The sequence below is a fragment of the Oncorhynchus kisutch genome, linkage group LG6 (genome assembly GCF_002021735.2).
Source record: "Oncorhynchus kisutch isolate 150728-3 linkage group LG6, Okis_V2, whole genome shotgun sequence".
Taxonomy (NCBI): Eukaryota; Metazoa; Chordata; class Actinopteri; order Salmoniformes; family Salmonidae; genus Oncorhynchus; species Oncorhynchus kisutch.
The window spans coordinates 38,613,021-38,633,663 of NC_034179.2; the positions used below are offsets into that span (position 1 = coordinate 38,613,021).

At 41.2% G+C, this 20,643-nt stretch overlaps 1 protein-coding gene across 6 annotated transcripts in view; it reads left to right on the forward strand.

The window, feature by feature from the left end:
• LOC109892812 (rab GTPase-binding effector protein 1) overlaps nt 1-8,691 on the forward strand; it is a 39,432-nt gene extending 30,741 nt beyond the window's left edge. For 2 of the 6 annotated variants that reach the window (XM_020485601.2, XM_020485604.2), the window contains exons 13-20: nt 103-201; nt 588-728; nt 2,635-2,824; nt 3,389-3,400; nt 4,085-4,140; nt 4,939-5,037; nt 5,149-5,265; nt 5,922-8,691. In XM_020485601.2, coding sequence (XP_020341190.1) covers nt 103-201; nt 588-728; nt 2,635-2,824; nt 3,389-3,400; nt 4,085-4,140; nt 4,939-5,037; nt 5,149-5,265; nt 5,922-6,023 — 816 coding nt within the window. In that variant the 3' untranslated portion in view covers nt 6,024-8,691. Of the gene's footprint in view, nt 1-102; nt 202-587; nt 729-2,634; nt 2,825-3,388; nt 3,401-4,084; nt 4,141-4,938; nt 5,038-5,148; nt 5,327-5,921 lie in introns of all 6 variants that reach the window. The other 4 variants (XM_020485602.2, XM_020485605.2, XM_020485603.2 and 1 more) reach the window with 3 other exon arrangements.
• Nucleotides 8,692-20,643: the final 11,952 nt, after the last annotated feature.

The following is a 20,643-nucleotide window of genomic DNA, read 5'->3' on the forward strand; positions in this document are numbered from 1 at the left end:
GTTGGAATGTGGATAAATCAGCATACATCATTCCTTTTCTGTAGATTGTATGTTTCCTCAGTTATCCCTTGGAGCCTGATGATTTCTTTCTTTGTGTCTCAGGTCGCTGCTCTCATGCAGAGAGTCCACGAGTCGGAGTTGCTGCTCAACACACTACAGGAGGCCTTCAGTCAGGCCAAGAGGAACACACAGGAACAGATGGTGAGCAGCACGTCTCTACTACACCCTCTCAATATAGCCTTTGTTTGGCCCTCCAGTGTCTTAATAATGTCTGTCTATGCCAGAAAGACTGTAAAAAAAAGATGGCAGCCAAAGCATTTGGACATTCCATCACTGCATGTGCCTTTGATTTAGTGATGCAACTGGATTTTTTCTGGAATTAAGGAGGATGTTTCTCCTGCCAAAGAGATAGAGCTGGTGGAAATGTGATGGAGTGTTCTGCCAGATGGCAGACGTTTGGCATCTATTTGCCAGTGAATCACACCTGAAGACTGTGGTTGGCAGTTCCATTTTACAGTACATTGAATCATCAGGAGGAAAGAGGGTGATGACATGATTTGATGGAGTGCTGTTTTTGCCATAACCAGGCAGTGCTGATGCAGTCTAGGGAGCAGGTGGCAGACGAACTGAGCAGACTGCAGAGGGACAACGACAGCCTAACAGGCAAACACCGACTCCACTTATCTCTCCAGCAGCAGGAGGACTTCAAACTACCCACCACTGTGCAAGTACGAGACAATCATTCACAGCCACCGTTTTGAGAATTGCTCTCAGGCTGTAACGGTTTTGACTTGAGGTTATTATTTATAGGGGTGCCAGGTAGGTTGTGCCTACCAGAGAAAACATTGGTTTCTCCTTTTGGTTTGGGAGGGAATGAGTCCCATCTGGTCCGTCAAGTTTACACCAATACAAAGGACTTATGCAAAAGTCAGGATGGAAATAAACTTTTCATAAACCCTTAAAACATTGGAAAGAACTTCAAAAACAACTGTATTCTTTTGCGTGGGTTGTATTAGCAACATCAATGATTACACACACATATAATAATATCACAATGAGTTCTGGTTCTTCTAGAAATGTCCTGTACCTCGGGCCTAAAAAGAGTCCAGCCCGGTAAAGGAGTTCAGGGAACTCCCGTGACCTTTGTCACGCAATGTTTGTCCGTTCATTCAAGTGTAGCGTAAACCCAGTATTAATCATACAATCAATATAACAATTATTTTACCACAGAACTTTAAAGCGTATCAACTCTTACTAAGTCCTCAACTACAACTAACTACGTAAATCATCACCGTATACATGACATCAAAACAAATGAAATACCGTATACAAAAAGGTTGTAGTCAGTTGGTCAGTCAGACAATCCAATCCGCCAACAGATCTCCAGCGGAGAAAGGCCACGAAGAACGGAGAGGTGTAGTCCACGGACGCAAAGAGTGGATCCGATCCTGGGTAAACTCTATTAGGCTACAAAACACACGTTTAACGGCAACAAAACAAACGGAATAGAGAAGCTTCGGGAACTGAGGGTTGAACACATCCTCATCCACGTCTTCATCACAACCCCACTTTTGCGCAGCTGATGCTGGCTATTTAATTGGGAATTAAAGGGAAAGCGCCCTATTGGAAGGAGAAGCACTGAGACGGTTCATAAAAATTCAGGGCCGTCACAAGGCGCATCTCAATACTGTAAACCATAGCCCTCGATTTGTTTTGTATGTATTTTGTCACACACATTCATAGATTTACAGAATGTCTCTTGACATCTGAATAATAAACACGAGTTCATTGCAAGAACCATCCAGGCTCTTAATTTCCCCCCAATGCTTACATACCATGCTTTCTTAGCATTGACAAAGAAGAAAACCACAGTAATATTCAAGAGGTAAATCCAAGACAGATAATGTAGTGTATATTTTAAGCCTAGATTTAGCTTTGTCATATTCTAAGACTTTGGTTGCGTTCCAGATGCACTGATTCTGCACACATTATAGGAGCGTCATGTTGATGTGTTTCCTGAGATGTTAAATACTTCTCCTGGAATTGTAAAGGTCTAGTAATGTTAGCAGACCTGCACAGAATCTGTCTTTCAGAACTGAAACAATCCACTTGTCTGACCAGATAATATATCACTGACTTTGTTTGATGAACTGACAGGGGACAGCATACTAGGGCCCTTCAGGGGTGTTAAAGATTCTATAGTGTATTTCTTGACCGCTTTGACATGAACAAGTCTTTAGATTGAATCGAAACCTTGATGAAAGTGCGGTAGCTAAACCCTCGTAACCACCTAACTGATTCTTTTTTTTTCATCCCATATAAACTCATATTGTAGTATTCAATTACTTAAAATAGCTTTTAAAATGAGGAATAGAAATAGGAATACGTTGGAGTAAATGAAAACAAAAATCTTGGAAGAACAGAGTAACCAGTATAAAAGGGGTGGAAGCAACTGAAATGTATGAGTAAATCATCACCATACACTTCTCCACATGCACAGTCCTCAGAAGCAGACTACCATCTCTGGTTCACACCATCGAGCTATTTACATGCCCATCAGGTAATTCATTCACTATTTATACCTAGTGTGACTCACTTAAATTGGTACGTGCAACTATTTCTGCTGCCCTCTAGGAACTACAACCACTGGTGCTGCAATTGCGGGAGGACATAGTTGCGGTGCGCATGGCTGCAGACCACCTAGAAGAGAAGCTGAAGGCGGAGATCCTGTTCCTGAAGGAGCAGCTCCAGGCAGAGCAGTGCTTCAAAGAGAACCTGGAGGACACACTACAGATGGAGATAGAGGGCTACAAGGAGGAGAAAGGTGAGGCTCCCCTTCCCATTCCCGAGGCTTGACACAAGGATAGGTCAGAGAAGGCATTCATGAAAAGTTACTTAGTTGCGCTATAATCCTCATGCTCATTAATCAAGATATCTATTGATTCATGTGCCAGATTTACCAAAAGTTTCATTTTGATCTGTATTTACTGGGCAGGTGTAATGTGTATCTATGGCTCTGAGTTGAGATGTCTGGACACCCAATGAGGAAACTGTAGGTGCAGAGAGTGAATACGAGCAATAAAGAAAGTCTTCGAAGTTGCATTTTCCAAGAGCCGAAGATGCTAAATATCACCGTTAGCTCAAACTTGTTAGTTGTGTCATTAGTACACATTTGAGTAGTTAAGGGATAAAACGTGCTGAGCAAGTGTTCAGCTTCACGGTCCCATAATGAACTCTTCAGCGCAACTGAACTCTGCTTTTCCTTTGAACTTCATAAAAGACCCAGGCTTTCACATTTTCTGAAGATGTTTTTCCCCCTCCTTTCCTTTGTACCCTCTCAAACCTGTCTTTTTCTCCTGTCCTTTTTTCTCGGTTGGTGATTGTTCAGACATCTTGGAAGGTACGAAAAACACTGTCTGACGAACCTACTGAGGCTGTTTGTGTGTGTTAATGCTGTAAATGACTAATGACTGTAGGACACAGAAACTCATTCACTGCAGTAATTTTTTTGAACATGTTGCATGCCAAATTGATATAGGAATTTTTAATATTATGGATGTCACACGACATACATTTTAGTCATTTGGCAGATGCTCTTATCCAAAGCGACTTACAGGTGCGATTCGGGTTAAGTACCTTGCTCAATGTCTTAGCCATTCACATCGCTCTTCTTAGTCAGCATGGGTATGATAAAATAACATGCCTCACTGCTAGTAATACCATTCATGTGGCATCACAGCTTTGTTTTTGTCTATTTTGTTTTCAGAAATGTTCAAATGAAATACACTGCTTAAAGTGCAGTGCAGAAAACCCATGTTCTGCAATGGCTGAATTCTGGCCCAAGTTATCAACACTTCCTTGATTGCTCTTTGTGTCAGTCGAATAGTTTGGAGGAGCACTGTGTTTGCTTGCTTAGTAGCCCACACATCACTCCCCTTGGCAAACCGTGCTAATTCATTATTCATGAGTGATGAGTCATTTGCCACATTAGAATGATAGAACGCATGTGTGAGGTTGATGTTCTGATTTACCATCATAATGGCACTGTAATAAGCCTTCTATCTCTTTTCTCTCCTTCCGCCAGCGTCATTCTCGAGTCTGAAAACCGAGCTGGAGCGCGTGAAAGATGAGAAAGAACAGGTAAATGAACTGTAGGGAGTCTGCATGTGAAGTCAGATTTCCTTGAGTGGCTGCCTTCAATAACATAATCCCAGTTTAGGCCTAAAATCACTGGCTTGTTAGAGTAGTAGTTGCTGTTTTGAAATGTGTAGAATAAGGTGAACAAATGTAGGTGTGAGTGATTTTTATTTACCATCAACAATGTTTCAATGTGAATAACTCCTGGCCAATATCAGTGGTCACTGACCATAGATGTGTAGAGCTACAAGGTGTGTAGGCTTTGGCTCAAGCCTTATATGTACACAACTGAATTAACGAAGGTATTGATGTTTAGTTGAATTTGACGTTTGAGTTCTGAGCTGGAACAAAAGCCTGTGCACCTAACTCTACCAGGACCAGGGTTGGAGGCCACTGGCTTAACATTGTTTTGCAATGCAGACTGTTTGTAGCCTTGTTGGCGTGCAGACCACGTGACACAGCAAGAGGATCGGTGCCCCACTGGTCTGGACAGGTGGCAGTTATTATTCCATATTCCACTCTTTTCGAGAGTGGACGCATTGATTGGTTCTCTTAAATGTTTTTTTTCCCTGGGGGGTTGGATTTGAAAATCGGATCTCGGGGTCTGTGTGGATGTCCATGTGGGTGTTTGAGTGAGAAAGACAGAGGAGAACCACTAAGGCACAGCCCCTTTCATTATCGACGCATCGTGCTGACATCTAGCAGCCTCCCCAGACTGAAGTCAGGAGGACTTCAAGTTTGGTACTAGACTATTTGTGCCAGTAGTTATTAATAAGCCTGATTGATGTGCTATTTTCCCAGCTGGAGAGCAGCTTGGCAGAGAAGAGCAAGACATTAGCGAGTGTCCAGGGTCTGAAGAGCAGTCTGGAGGCGCAGCTCAGAGATCTCACCACAACCAAGGTCAGAGGTTAAAACTGGCCACTGCTTGTTCCTTTCTCACCTATCTGTGATAAGTCTCAACACCCTGTGGGAGTAGTGATACTGTGTGTGTCTCTGTGTGTGGGGGGGCAGACTTCCCTGGAGGCTCAGGCTTTGGATGAGAAGGACAAAGCACAGCGCTTGCAGACGGAGCTGGACGTCAGTGAGCAGGTGCAGAGGGACTTTGTCAAGCTCTCCCAGAACCTCCAGGTACGGACCGCAATGCCACATGGTTACCATGGCAACCAGTTTGAGATCGCAAACTGGTTACGTAAGTTTTTTTGTCTTCAGACTGGAGTGTTTAACATTCATAGATATAGGACAGCAAATACACCTCCAATTATGTATTAAAGGTTATGTACGACCATTCCGCTGTCATTGGTAAGCAATGCATGCCTTCCCCTAGAAATAGATAAGCACTTACTTACTTGTAAAATGCGTAAAAGTATTTGATCAGGATTTTTGATGTAGATCTCAGACATAACTTTGTATTTGACAAAAACTGATCTTTACCTTGTCTGGCCTTACATTTGATAGGTCTGCATGATCGTGGTGTTACTATGGCAATGGTACTCCAACTGCTAAAGTACACCTCTTACCATGGCAACCATATTCCTCCCCGGCAACCATATACAGCACCTCATTGGTGCTTTTAACACTATTTGATAGTGGCTTATTTTACCCTATCTCCGATGTGCTGCCCCTGATATGTGAGATGTAACCTACATGGCTGTATGTGTATTTCTAGATCCAGGGTATACGAGGCCTGGAACCTGCTGGTTTTCCATTCTAACTGATAATTCATTCCACCCACCTGTTGTCCAAGTTGTCCAAATTCAATCATGCAATCACACTCTTCCCCTCAGGTCCAGTTGGAGCGGATCAGACAGACTGACTCTCTCGACCGTATCCGAGCCATCCTCAACAACACCAATTTAACTGACATCAGCCAGCTCCCAGAGACATGATACCCATGGCTGAAGAAACTGTATTCCCCCTCCTTCCACTCTATCTCACTGGCCTAATGAAATTCTCCTACCCCTCCAGCCCCCCCCCCCCCCCCCCCACCCAATGGAAGGGCTCAGGATGGATAAGAGCGGTGTGGGTGTTTTTAAATAAAGACTAAATCCAAGGTGGAGGATGAAAAAATACATTGTTTGTACAGGAGGATTTGGAGCATACCAAGGCAGGAGTGAACACTACTACTAAGAGGTTGCAAATAACTAAATGACTGTTTCCTGCAGAGTGGCAATTCCTGCCTGTTTATCTGTCCTGTGTTTTTACTGTAGATATTGGATATTGTAGCCTTCTAAGGCACTTTCTTCTACAACAGGGATCATCAACTTGATTCAGCCACAGGACATTTTTTTTCTTGAGTGGATGGTCAGGAGGTCGGAACATAATTACAAATAATTGTAGACGGCAAATTGACCACAAGAAGCCTAAACAGATATTTGACTAAAACAATCATTTAAAACCTTGCTTAAGTTTTTATACCATCACATAGATCTCTCTGTGTCGGAATACTTTGGAACATATTACAAAAATTAAAATCACTTGGAGCTTATTTGTTGGCATTTTTACAGTATTTTATTTCCAACAAATATAATCACCGCGGGCCAAATTTGGCCTGTGGGCCGCCAGTTGGGGAACCCTGAACTCCAACTTCTTTCAGGTAATGGGAACAAATGGATCCACAAAATTTCTGCCATGTCTGCAAGTGGTTAATAAAATGCTCCCGCTGTTTCTCACTCACACACCCTTGGGTTTACTCTCTCTTTCTCTCGCCATGCTTTTGTTGTTCATTTTCATCCTGTTAGGCCTATGGCAAAGACTTAATGAAGGAGATTCATAGAAATATGTGTACATAATAATGTAAACAGAATATACACAGTATTAGGTAAACCACCCTTTCACAAAAATGGTTCACTCCTACAGACTGAGTCATGTGGCCTTGGCTATCTATATAAAGCAGGCAGCGGGTATCGGGGCATTCATTCAGTTACTGTCCGATTGAATGTTCGAATGAGCTAAATGACTGACCAATGCGACTTTGAGCGTGATGATCGCCAGGCGCGCCCATTACAGTATCTCAAACTGAGTATCTTCCCCCCCACAAGCAGGCAAATAACGGCGCAGTTCAACAGTGGTGTGCAGACGGCATCTCGGAACGCACAACTCGTCGGTCCTTGTCACGGATGGGCTATTGCAGCAGACCACCGCACCGGGTTCCACTCCTATCAGCCAAAAACAAGATGCAGCAGCTCCAGTAGGCACGCGATCACTGGACAATTGAGGAATGGAAAACATTGCCGTGTCCAACGAATCCCGGTCCCTGATACGTCATGCAAGATTTGACATAAGCAGCATGAATCCATGGCCCCATCCCGCCTGGTGTCAACGGTACAGGCTGCTGGTGTAATGGTGTAGGGCAGGTATTCCCAAACTGGGGTATGCGCAATGCCATCCGGGGTACAGCAAATAAAAGTGATTCAAATGTTGTTTTTTATGTAGATTATTTTCTTCTTCACATTTTCAAACAGTCCGTTTACATTTTCGAACAGGACTATACGTTTGGGTGAGGTTTTTTTCTCGCCTGAGTAGCCTCGCTTCACTGCCAAATATAAAATTAAACCATCTAGTGTTCAGCGAAATAACACATTGTCAAATGCAGGTAGCCTAGTCAAATAATTAACATCCAATCACATGAACCGTTACACTCACGGGAATTCCACGACACTGTCTGTTGTTCGGTGATAAGTAAGGCCGGTGTCTGCACACGAGTAAAAATCCACCCCTGATTCAAGATCATCCCTTGGCTGGCTGTATTTAAAAAGCTCCTCAAGAAATTTGTCCACATGTTGACCTGATTTTTGTAGTCCTATTCTGTGTTTAAGTAGCTCGAGCGTCTTTAAATTTAGCCATGAGTTTTGGCCATTAATTTACAAACCATGTTTAGAAAGTTAATGATCTCCAAAGGATGCATCTCAATTTGCTCTTATGGCATTTAGTTCAATTGATACAGCATAATGTCTGACTTGGTGCTGTAAAAACCAAAACGTTGCTTCACATGGCTGTTTGTATATAAACGCCCACTGTTCTTCACATTCTACTCCCTGTCCCTATCAGCACTGACATCTCCATTTAAATCCTTGATATTAGTATTGTGGATATCAACGAGGCTTGTTTACCTTCCTGTTTTCGTTTGTTTTAAACGACAATGTCCGACCTACCTCCTGCCAAGTTTTAAACTGAGAGAGAAATAAAATGATTCCTTTGACAACCTTTATCTATACAATTGAGGTTCTTAAAATAGCTGAGGGTCCTGTATGTTCAGTTTCCAAAAAGAGTGAATTCCTTTCAGACTGGTAAAACTGTTCATGAAGTTGCAAATTGCAGCATGCTACAGTCTGCTCACGGTATTTTGTTATTTTGCTCTGCTCAATGCCTGCATTTTAAAATGTGCTTGTTATAATGGACTGAACACAAAGATCAACATCAATGTTACTGCTCTTCTTGCCCAATAGTATTCCACCTGGGAACGATTTTGTACTTTCTGTTCTTTGTATCATCAACATTGAAGATTATTTTGTCAATTTTGGCTTCATGGATCCTATTAAAACGATTTGTTGAAAAAAAAAGAAGAAAAAAAAAGGCCGGTGTCCATAGAGACACATACCAGTTCTACAGGTAGTACTGCTACCACTACCAGCAGTAGTGCACCTGGCGACTACACAAGTTGTTCTGCTTCCACGAGCACATCCAATGCTAGCATCAGTAATTCTACATTTGTTGTTAGCCCAGCTAGCATGGACACTGACAGTTGTGAATCTGATGAAGCCGAAGAGCTACTGCCACCTTACCCCGGAAAGCACCGAACAACAGACAGTGTCGTTGAACCATCAAAGATGCGCAAATATGATGACTACATTGATTTGGGGTTCACTTATATTGGGAGTAGTGCCTTTCCTCAGTACCTTTGCACATATAACACACTGGCTATCTCACAACTAGATGAAACCTCCACTCTTGAGCAGACATTTAGAAACAAAACATGTCAATTTCGAAAATAAGATACAGGAGTTTTTTGAGCGAGAATTAAGACGAATTTTGAGTAGTAAGACATGTATAAAAGCAACAGATACCATTAATAAGAAGGGGCTAGAAGTGTCTTATATGGTGAGCTACCGTGTGGCTAGGACAGTCAAGCACCATACTATGGTGAAGGACTTCATTCTTCCTGCTACCGCAGATATGGCTGGGGAAGAGGCCAAAAAAACTATACAGACAATGTCTTCATCAAACAACACTGTTTCTCGACGCATCAGTGACATGGCAGGAGATGTTTTGAAACAATTACTGCTTCACATACAAGCCAGTGAATTTTATGCGTTACAGCTGGATGAGTCAACAGAAGTGGCGGGCCTTGCACAGCTCCTGGTATATGTCTGTTACGTTTATGGGGGTTCCATTAAGGAAGACATCCTCTTCTGCAAACCACTGGAAACCAGGACAACAGGAGAGGATCGTTTTAAAGTACTGGGCAGCTTTGTGACATCAAATGGACTTTGGTGGTCAAAATGTGTTTGTATCTGTACTGATGACACAAAAGCCATGACAGGGAGACATCGGGGAGTGGTAACGTGCGTGCAAGCAGTTGCTCCCAATGCCACTTGGGTACACGGCAGCATCTACCGAGAGGCTCTTGCTGCCAAGGGAATGCCTGACAGCATAAAAGAGCAAGGCCCCTGAACTCTTGTGTATTTTCTGTATAATGCAATGATTTGGGCAGCAACCATGTAGTGCTTTTTACTACATACAGAAGTGAGCTGGTTATCAAGGGGCAAAGTATTTACATGTTTTTTTAAATTGAGAGATGAGCTTTAAGTTTTCTTTACTGACGATAATTTTCACTTGTCTGACCGCTTGCATGATGAGTTTCTCACACGACTGGCCTATCTGGGTGATGTTTTTCCTCGCCTGAATGATCTGAATCTAGGACTCTCCAACAGGGACTCTCCAACAATATTCAATGTGCGGGACAAAATTGAAGTTGGTGCCCTTCTCTGCATTAACAAGGACAACACAGGTCTTATCATCATTGTATGTTTTGTGTGCAAATTAACTCAAGCTTACGGACAATGCCAAATGTGATATAGCGAAGAACCTGAGTGAGTTGGGTGTGCAATTACCCAGGTACTTCCCCGAACGGATGACAAACAGCTGGATTAATTATTCCTTTCATGCCCTGTCTCCAGTCCACTTACCGATATCTGAACATGAGAGCCTCATCAAAATTGCAACAAGCGGTTCTGTGAAAATTGAATTTAATCAGAAGCTACTGCCAGATTTCTGGATTGGGCTGCGCTCAGAGTATCCTGCCTTGGCAAATCGTGCTGTTAAGACACTGATGCCCTTTGCAACCACGTACCTATGTGAGACTGGATTTCTGGCCCTCACTAGCATGAAACTAAGTACCGGCACAGACTGTGGAAAATGATTTAAGACTGAGACTCCAATACAACCCAACATTGCAGAGTTATGTGCATCCTTTCAAGCACACCCTTCTCATTAACCTGTGGTGAGTTATTCACAATTTTCAATTAACAAAAAATGATTCATATGTAAGATGGTATAATAAAGAATAAAGAGCAAAATTATTATTTGTGCCCTGGTCCTATAAGAGCTGTTTGTCACTTCCCACGAGCCGGGTTGTGACAACTCACACCCATTCTTATGTTTAATAAATGTATCATATAGTGTGTGTGTGTGACAGGCTTACAATGATAGCAAAAAGTATTATTTGAGAGTGCACTGACCCTGGTGCTAGAGGGGGTATGCAGCTGGAGGTTGAATGTTTGAAGGAGTACGGGACTATAAAAAGTTTGGGAACCACTGGTGTAGGGAATATTTTCCTGGCACATGTTAGGTATCTTTGATATCAATTGAGCAATGTTTCCATGCCCCAAAGAATTCTGGCTGTTCTGGGGGCAAAGGGGGGGTCTGACCTGGTACTAGAGGGGTGTACTTAATAAACTGAGGGGTGTACCTAATAAACTGTATGTAAACCCAGCAACAACAAAACAAATATCCTCTCACGATCAACTGCATTTATTTTCAGCAAACTTAACGTGTAAATATTTGTATGAACATAAGATTCAACAACTGAGACAAACTGAACAAGTTCCACAGAAATTGAATAATGTGTTCCTGAACAAAGGCGGGGGTCAAAATCAAAAGTAAGTCAGTATCTGGTGTGGCCACCAGCTGCATTAAGTACTGCAGTGCATCTCCTCATGGACTGCACCAGATTTGCCCGTTCTTGCTGTGAGATGTTACCCCACTCTTCCACCAAGGCACCTGTAAGTTCCCAGACATTTCTGGGAGGAATGGCTGTAGCCCTCACCCTCCGATTCAACAGGTCCCAGACATGCTCAATGGGATTGAGATCCGGGCTCTTCGCTGGCACTGGCAGAACACTGACATTCCTGTCTTGCAGGAAATCATGCACAGAACAAGCAGTATGGCTGGTGGCATTGTCATGCTGGAGGGTCATGTTAGGATGAGCCTGCAGGAAGGGTACCACATGAGGGAGGAGGAGGTCTTCCCTGTTACGAACAGCGTTGAGATTGAGCTTGTCATTGCAGGCAGTCTGATGCTGTAACACACTGCCCCATGACAGACCCTCCACCTCCAAATCGATCCCGCTCCAGAGTACAGGCCTTGGTGTAAAGCAAATTTTGATAAATGCACATCTGACCACCCCTAGTGAGACAAAACCACGACTTGTCAGTGAAGAAGAACACTTTTTGCCAGTCCTGTCTGGTCCAGCGACGGTGGGTTTGTGCCCATAGGCGACGTTGTTGCCGGTGCTGTCTGGTGAGGACCTGCCTTACAACAGGCCTACAAGTCCTCAGTCCTGGCCCTCTCAGCCTATTGCGGATAGTCTGAGCAGTCTGGTGTAACTCGGGCAGTTGTTGTTGCCATCCTGTACCTTTCCCGCAGGTGTGATGTTCGGATGTACCGATCCTGTGCAGGTGTTGTTACACGTGGTCTGCCACTGTGAGGACGATCAACTGTCTGTCCTGTCTCCCTGTAGCGCTGTCTTATGTGCCTCACATTAAGGACATTGCAATTTATTGCCCTTGCCATCTGCAGTCCTCATGCCTCCTTGCAGCATGCCTAAGGCACGTTCATGCAGATGAGCAGAGACCCTGGGCATCTTTCTTTGGGTGTTTTTCAGAGTCAGTAGAAAGGCCTCTTTAGTGTCCTAAGTTTTCATAACTGTGACCTTAATTGCCTACCGTCTGTAAGCTGTTAGTGGACCGTTCCACAGGTGCATGTTCATGAATTGTTTATGGTTCAAGCACAACAAGCATGGGAAACAGTGTTTAAACCCTTTACAATGAAGATCTGTGAAGTTATTTGGATTCATTTCTTGGAATGCCATTATAGTTGAGGCCAGTAGGCCGTCATTGTAAAATAAGAATTTGTTCTTAACGGACTTGCCTAGTTTAAATTTAAAAAACTATGTATATACGTGTCTATGTTTACACATACAGTACTAGTCAAAAGTTTGGACACACCTACTCATTCAAGGGTTTTTCTTTGTTTTTACTATTTTCTACATTGTAGAATAATAGTGAAGACATCAAAACTATGAAATAACACACATGGAATCATGCAGTAACCAAAAGTGTTGAACAAATTAAAATATATTTGATATTTGAAATTGTTCAACGTAGCCACCCTTTGCCTTGATGAAAGCTTTGCACACTCTTGGCATTCTCTCAACCAGCTTCATCTGGAATGCTTTTCCATCAGTCTTGAAGGAGTTCCCACATATGCTGAGCACTTGTTGGCTGCTTTTCCTTCAACTCATCCCAAACTACCTCAATTGGGTTGAGGTCGGGTGATTGAAGGCCAGGTCATCTAATGCAGCACTGTCGTTTCTATTTGCTTATTTGAGCTGTTCTTGCCATAATATGGACTTGTTTTTTTTACCAAATAGGGCTATTTTCTGTATACCACACCTATCTTGTCACAACACAACTGATTGAATCAAATGCATTAGGAAGCAAAGAAATTCCACATTAACTTTTAACAACACACACCACTGCCAAGTGTGCAAAGCTGTAATCAAGGTGAAGGGTGGCTACTTTGAAAACGCTCAAATATATTTTTGATTTAACACTTTTTGCGTTACAATATGATTCCATGTGTAATTTCATACTTTTGATGTCTTCACTATTATTCTACAACGTAGAAAATAGTGAAAATAAAAACCTTTGAATGAGTAGGTGCCTAAACGTTTGACTGGTACTGTATATGTTATACATATACACGTACATACATATTTCATTTTTTTATTTAACCTTTATTTAACTAGGCAAGTCCGTTTAGAACAAATTCTTATTTTACATTGACGGCCTACCGGCCTCAACTGTTATGGCATTCCAAGAAATGAATGAGGGCAGGGTAACAACTTCAGTATTACTTAATCAATGCAATATATATATATACACACACATACATACATACATACATACAGTACCATTTCAATAAAACAGCTACAGCTCCAGCTCCAATACTATGGTCTCTTACCCCATGCCTGCATCCAGTAGTAGTTCTGATCTGCCTCAGCCTGTGGTCTCTGACTTGTAGAATGGATGGAGGGCCAAACATACTTGCTTGATTTGTAGGCTGTGTCCCAATAGTATGAAATAGGTTCATTTTGCTTTACTAGTCTCCTTTTCTTTAGGACCTCAGGCAGGTGAAATGACTGGTTATGTACAAAACATATTGCTCACGTCTATACATTTGTGGGAACCGTTTAGGACTATTGAGACACAGCCATAGGGACAGTAATGACCAATTATCACAATGGAATGGACAGGGTTGGGGAGTAACAGATTACAAAAAATGAAATGTAATCCATTACCAGCTAAAATTGTACTCAACGTTACAGATACTTCTGAAAAACTATATAGAGTGCCTTGCGAAAGTATTCGGCCCCCTTGAACTTTGCGACCTTTTGCCACATTTCAGGCTTCAAACATAAAGATATAAAACTGTATTTTTTTGTGAAGAATCAACAACAAGTGGGACACAATCATGAAGTGGAACGACATTTATTGGATATTTCAAACATTTTTAACAAATCAAAAACTGAAAAATTGGGCGTGCAAAATTATTCAGCCCCTTTACTTTCAGTGCAGCAAACTCTCTCCAGAAGTTCAGTGAGGATCTCTGAATGATCCAATGTTGACCTAAATGACTAATGATGTTAAATACAATCCACCTGTGTGTAATCAAGTCTCCGTATAAATGCACCTGCACTGTGATAGTCTCAGAGGTCCGTTAAAAGCGCAGAGAGCATCATGAAGAACAAGGAACACACCAGGCAGGTCCGAGATACTGTTGTGAAGAAGTTTAAAGCTGGATTTGGATACAAAAAGATTTCCCAAGCTTTAAACATCCCAAGGAGCACAAATCTGGCCTTTATGGAAGAGTGGCAAGAAGAAAGCCATTTCTTAAAGATATCCATAAAAAGTATTGTTTAAAGTTTGCCACAAGCCACCTGGGAGACACACCAAACATGTGGAAGAAGGTGCTCTGGTCAGATGAAACCAAAATTGAACTTTTTGGCAACAATGCAAAACGTTATGTTTGGCGTAAAGGCAACACAGCTCACCACCCTGAACACACCATCCCCACTGTCAAACATGGTGGTGGCAGCATCATGGTTTGGGCCTGCTTTTCTTCAGCAGGGACAGGGAAGATGGTTAAAATTGATGGGAAGATGGATGGAGCCAAATACAGGACCATTCTGGAAGAAAACCTGATGGAGTCTGCAAAAGACCTGAGACTGGGACGGAGATTTGTCTTCCAACAAGACAATGATCCAAAACATAAAGCAAAATCTACAATGGAATGGTTCAAAAATAAACATATCCAGGTGTTGGAATGGCCAAGTCAAAGTCCAGACCTGAATCCAATCGAGAATCTGTGGAAAGAACTGAAAACTGCTGTTCACAAATGATCTCCATCCAACCTCACTGAGCTCTAGCTGTTTTGCAAGGAGGAATGGGAAAAGATTCAGTCTCTCGATGTGCAAAACTGATAGAGACATACCCCAAGCGACTTAACGGCTGTAATCGCAGCAAAAGGTGGCGCTACAAAGTATTAACTTAAGGGGGCTGAATAATTTTGCATGCCCAATTTTTCAGTTTTTGATTTGTTAAAAAAGTTTGAAATATCCAATAAATGTCGTTCCACTTCATGATTGTGTCCCACTTGTTGTTGATTCTTCACAAAAAAATACAGTTTTATATCTTTATGTTTGAAGCCTGAAATGTGGAAAAAGGTCGCAGAGTTCAAGGGGGCCGAATACTTTCGCAAGGCACTGTAATTACTTCAACCATTACTTTTACATTCAGAAAGGATGTTTGCAAAAAAAAAATACACTTCTCTGTTTACTCAATGACATTCAAATCAGCATCTAAAAAAGCCACAAGCTTTAAGTTTGTTCCACGTAAGCGAGTCTGACCACAAGTCAGATACCCCTATAATGATACACCAAATGTGTTTGATGGATCGCGGAAAAAGAGCAGGAATAGGCTTTTGTAGGCTACAGTCCAAGCTATGTCTTCCAATAGTGCGACTGCTGTCGGCATCCAAAGATTATCCAACTTGAATAAATCAACATACACATACACATGGTTAGCAGATGTTAATGCGAGTGTAACGAAATGCTTGTGCTTTTAGTTCCGACAATGCAGTAGTAACCAACGAGTAATCTAACCTAACAATTTCACAACTACTACCTTATACACACAAGTGTAAAGGGATGAAGAATATGTACATAAAGATATATGAATGAGTGATGGTACAGAACGGCATAGGCAATATGCAGTAGATGGTATAGAGTACAGTATATACATATGAGATGAGTAATGTAGGGTATGTAAACATATAAAAGTGGCATTGTTTAAAGTGGCTAGTGATACATGTATTACATAAAGATGGCAAGATCCAGTAGATGGTATAGTGTACAGTATATACATATGAGATGAGTAATGTAGGGTATGTAAATATTATATTAAGTGGCATTGTTTAAAGTGGCTAGTGATACATTTTTTTACATCAATTTTGCCATTATTAAAGTGGCTGGAATTGAGTCAGTATGTTGGCAGCAGCCACTCAATGTTAGTGGTGGCTGTTTAACAGTCTGATGGCCTTGAGATAGAAGCTGTTTTTCAGTCTCATGGTCCCAGCTTTGATGCACCTGTACTGACCTCGCCTTCTGGATGATTGCGGGGTGAACAGGCAGTGGCTCGGGGGTGGTTGTTGTCATTGATGATCTTTATGGCCTTCCTGTGACATCGGGTGGTGTAGGTGTCCTGGAGGGCAGGTAGTTTGCCCCCGGTGATGCGTTGTGCAGACGCTGTCTGTGTGGGTGGACCAATTTGTCCGTGATGTGTACGCCGACGAACTTAACTTACCACCCTCTCCACTACTGTCCCGTCGATGTGGATAGGGGGGTGCTCCCTCTGCTGTTTCCTGAAGTCCACCATCATCTCCTTTGTTTTGTTGACGTTGAGTGTGAGGTTATTTTCCTGACACCACACTCCAATAAACGCTCGGGGGTAAGGATGACAACAGTGGTGTAGTCCGGCGATACGGAAATCACTTCATATCTACATAGATCATTGATGTGAATCACTCCTGCTCTCTCATTAAGCTATTTATGCCTTACGGAGTGTGGTTGCAAATGTCTGTTCACAAATCTAAATGTGTATTTGAATCCAATAAAAGTTTAATTCAATTAGTTTAAGCTGCCTATCAATCATTGTTTTTGAAACCAATGGACAGCCAGTGAAAAAATGTGCTCTTGCAAAAGCTGCGTAGTGCGGATCCAAGCCAATGGAATAAAAGTGGATCTTTTATTGCTCAATCTAATTCATGCTGCTGATTTTAAAAATACATTTAAAAAGTCCCAATTGACACATGTTCAAACTTGCACACTTTTGATAGACTTGATGGGGAAATCTGTAGTTGCTACATCCATGTTTGGACTTTGATTCCATTGATTCTTGAAGAATATAACTTATAAATGGCTCATGAGCTTAGTTCAATTGTCACACTCCATGAAAATCCAAAATATGAGCTTGTTTAAGTCCGATGTTTGTAAATGTATAGCCTCAACATCATTAAAACAATTTTTATATCTTGGATGGTCAGTCCTTGCATCGATCGCTCTGTCTATTAATCTGAGTGTGGTTATATTTCTCCAGGCCCATCCCTCAGTTTTTTTTTTACCAAAACACAGGCGGGGTGTCCGTTATGTTATTTTTTCATCTGTGGATTTGCCCTTTAAACAGCTGCATATTATCAAGCTATCAGTGTCACCAACAAAAAGGTACACAATAGGCCTATAGCAAATGCAATTCATTTTTCACATGTAAATATCCTTTTTCAGTAGAGCTCAAAGCATGCCATTCCATGAGCGCAGCATGTATTTTTCAACTCAACTCAATGAGCCCAATCAGTTCTCCATGACAACAAAGTCATAAAAAACAGAGTAGGGCTGGCTAATAAATCCTTAGTTTTGGGGTCATGCTCAGGTAAAACAATTTGGCTAATCTATACTTCCATATTCCCAAATCCTATTCTTGAAGATCAAGGGGTATAACATTTATTGGATTGACTGGAATTCTGATAGTTCGTTTTTTTAAATGTAAAGATATAATTGAATCATTATTATATGTGGTAGAAAGCAATGGGTTAGAAGAAGCCTACATAACCAACCCATAAAGTAAAATGTAACATCCATGGCCAGCTAAAGAGGCATTATCATTGATTTTTCCTGCAATAGATGTGGTTCAATTGGTAACATACATTGTCTTCTAATGCCTCTTAATAAAGGGACAGTAATGGAATTTAATCAGATTGTTACAGAGTTTGGGTAATCCAAAAGTTACGTTACTGATTACAATTTGACAGGTAACTAGTAACTAACAGATTACATTTAGAAAGTAACCTACCCAACCCTACCCTGGGAATGAATAATCCGTAGAACTAACTAATTTACTTTTGAAGGGTCGATTTTTAAATGGTCAGGATCACTGTTGACAATATTCCTTTTGACATTTTCAGTGTGTCTTTTTGTGCGACAGGCCTGGATGTTAATTAATGGTCAATTGTTTTTGGAAATATAGTCTGGCTTCTCTTGCAAAAAAATTATTCTCTATACTTGATATTTTGTATTTCATTTCACATGTATAGTTTTGTTCCGGCTGCATCACTAGTCACCAATACTCTTGCAACCTCAAGTCATTTGAGGGGGGCAATGACATAATTAGTCTTTCTGTAAAGTCTGTCCACATTGAACATTATCTGATTCACCAACACTGTCACTAGTTTCATGGAGTTTCTGGCACATAACTTCTTGAGCACCTTCTGACGTTTCTCTAACATCAGTGGATAAAACATAACCGCTCACCTCTACTAGGGAATAGAGAAGGCATCCTGGTCCGCTTAAGTGTAGGTGTCACGTCTCAGTGGTAATTATGAATAGTGTGAAAAATCAGTTGGCTCATCATGGTTGTATCCTACTTTTGAGTTTTACTTTGTTTCTAAGGAACTGGTTGAGTACTCTTCCTGTTCCCTTGGACAGAACGGTCAAATCATTGACAAATGATCACTGGGCATGGATGGAAGATGGAATTTTTGGATCAGAATGAATATGGTTTTGGCAATGAGGGTTATGATCATTACCAATAGCAAGAACTGTACAAAAAGTTCAGTCCCTGGCATCAGAAAAGCTAGTTCAGCAACATAGCACATTTTCAACATGGGTTGTTCAAGGAATCTCAACAGGCAGTTAAAGTCAAAGAATGGTTGGCTTTGGAGAAGAAAAAGCTTCTACATTTTGATCTACTTAATACAGACTTTTCCAAAAATGTAATGCACCGTGAACTATTTGCATTTGAATGTTTCAGCTCATTTCTCTAGTCAGTTTTAAATGCTGGTAGTTAAGTTATCTGTGGGTAAAAATGCTTTATCACTCATTGGCTGATGTGACTGGAGTTCTTAGGGTGATTCTATGGAAACTCTTTAGACATTGATGTATTGCTTTTAATTGTTGTAAAACAATACCTAGAAAAATATTTCCTTGCTGCTTAATCTTGGTTGAACATTGTTGTATTAATGTGATTAACAATACGTTGGAGATCATTGATTATTTGACTTGCATGTACTACAATATCAACTCAAGACATTTAGATGTATCAAAGAATCCTGCTATGTTTTGTCCATCTAATAGTTTGAGGATATGAGTAAGGAAGCCAGATGAACTTGTACTGAAAGATAAATGAATGTTTATTGCTTGTTAAAAAAAAAGGGATTCCGTGTAATATTTTTAAATTCACTTCACTCCCTGAAAGTTTGATCTGGCACAGTAGGACTTCTATACTGTGCATGTGTTGGATATCCATCAAGAGACCTCTTGCATTGGGTTGGTGTGTTCATGACAATGTTCCCCATTTGGTAATGACAGCAGAAATGGAACCAAATTACCCAGAAAAGGGTTGATTCATATAAAGACATTGTATTGGTCACATGCACCGGATACAACAGGTGTAGACTTTAAAGCTTAAGTGTCTAAGCCATGCATTCTTAACTCCTTCACTACCACATGCTCACAGCACATTTATTTGTAAAGCATTGAATTCTTAACAGTCGGACTTAACAATCATTTTTATAGAATAACTCGCCTACCTTTCCCTTGGATAGTGCTACTGTGTGTAATTGTCTCAAACAACCCCTTTATTTGGGCTGGCCATAAACAAGGCCATGGCTTTCATTTTAGGATTTCACTGTGGTGTAATGTTGCCTGCAGAACAGTAATATTGTGAGGAATCTAAACTAAATCATGAGTTCTCTGCATGCTTCTGCTAGGCCCCCCTTCACAAAAGTCTATACAGTACTGTGTATTTCTGTATTATCTAATAAATCAAATTGTACTTTATGGTATGCGTGACTATCCCTAAAAAAACAATGCTTCGATGGAGGGCAATCCTCAAAGGCTCTTAGAAGCTATAAAACAAATGGCATTTCAGATACAAAAAGAAATGGGAAATGCATCTTGGGCAGAAAGCTCATCCACCCAAGGGTCGAAGATGGGTATGCTATGGAAAACGAGTATTAAGGCTAGATTCAATCTTGACCTTGAAGATCATAGCGCAATTTAAATTTAAAAAAGATAATTTCCCATTGACCTGACATATGCAGCATTTACTGTGAATGCAGTCTCCACAAATGCAGGATCATTGCTTTTAAATTCAAATCGTGCTATAGAGCGGATTGAATCTCCCTTTGTTTTAAGACCATGAATAGATTTAGCTGGTCTAACCTATGCATCAAAAGGTATGGCGATGCATGGTTCATGTCACACTGACGGAGGAGTAAATCACACAATAGGAGATTAACTGAGATAAGGATCCATTGTCTAATGGTGACACTGAAGAACATCTCCACCAAGGCCCATATGCAGAGCTAACTGTTCATGCAGTTAAAAATAGGCAG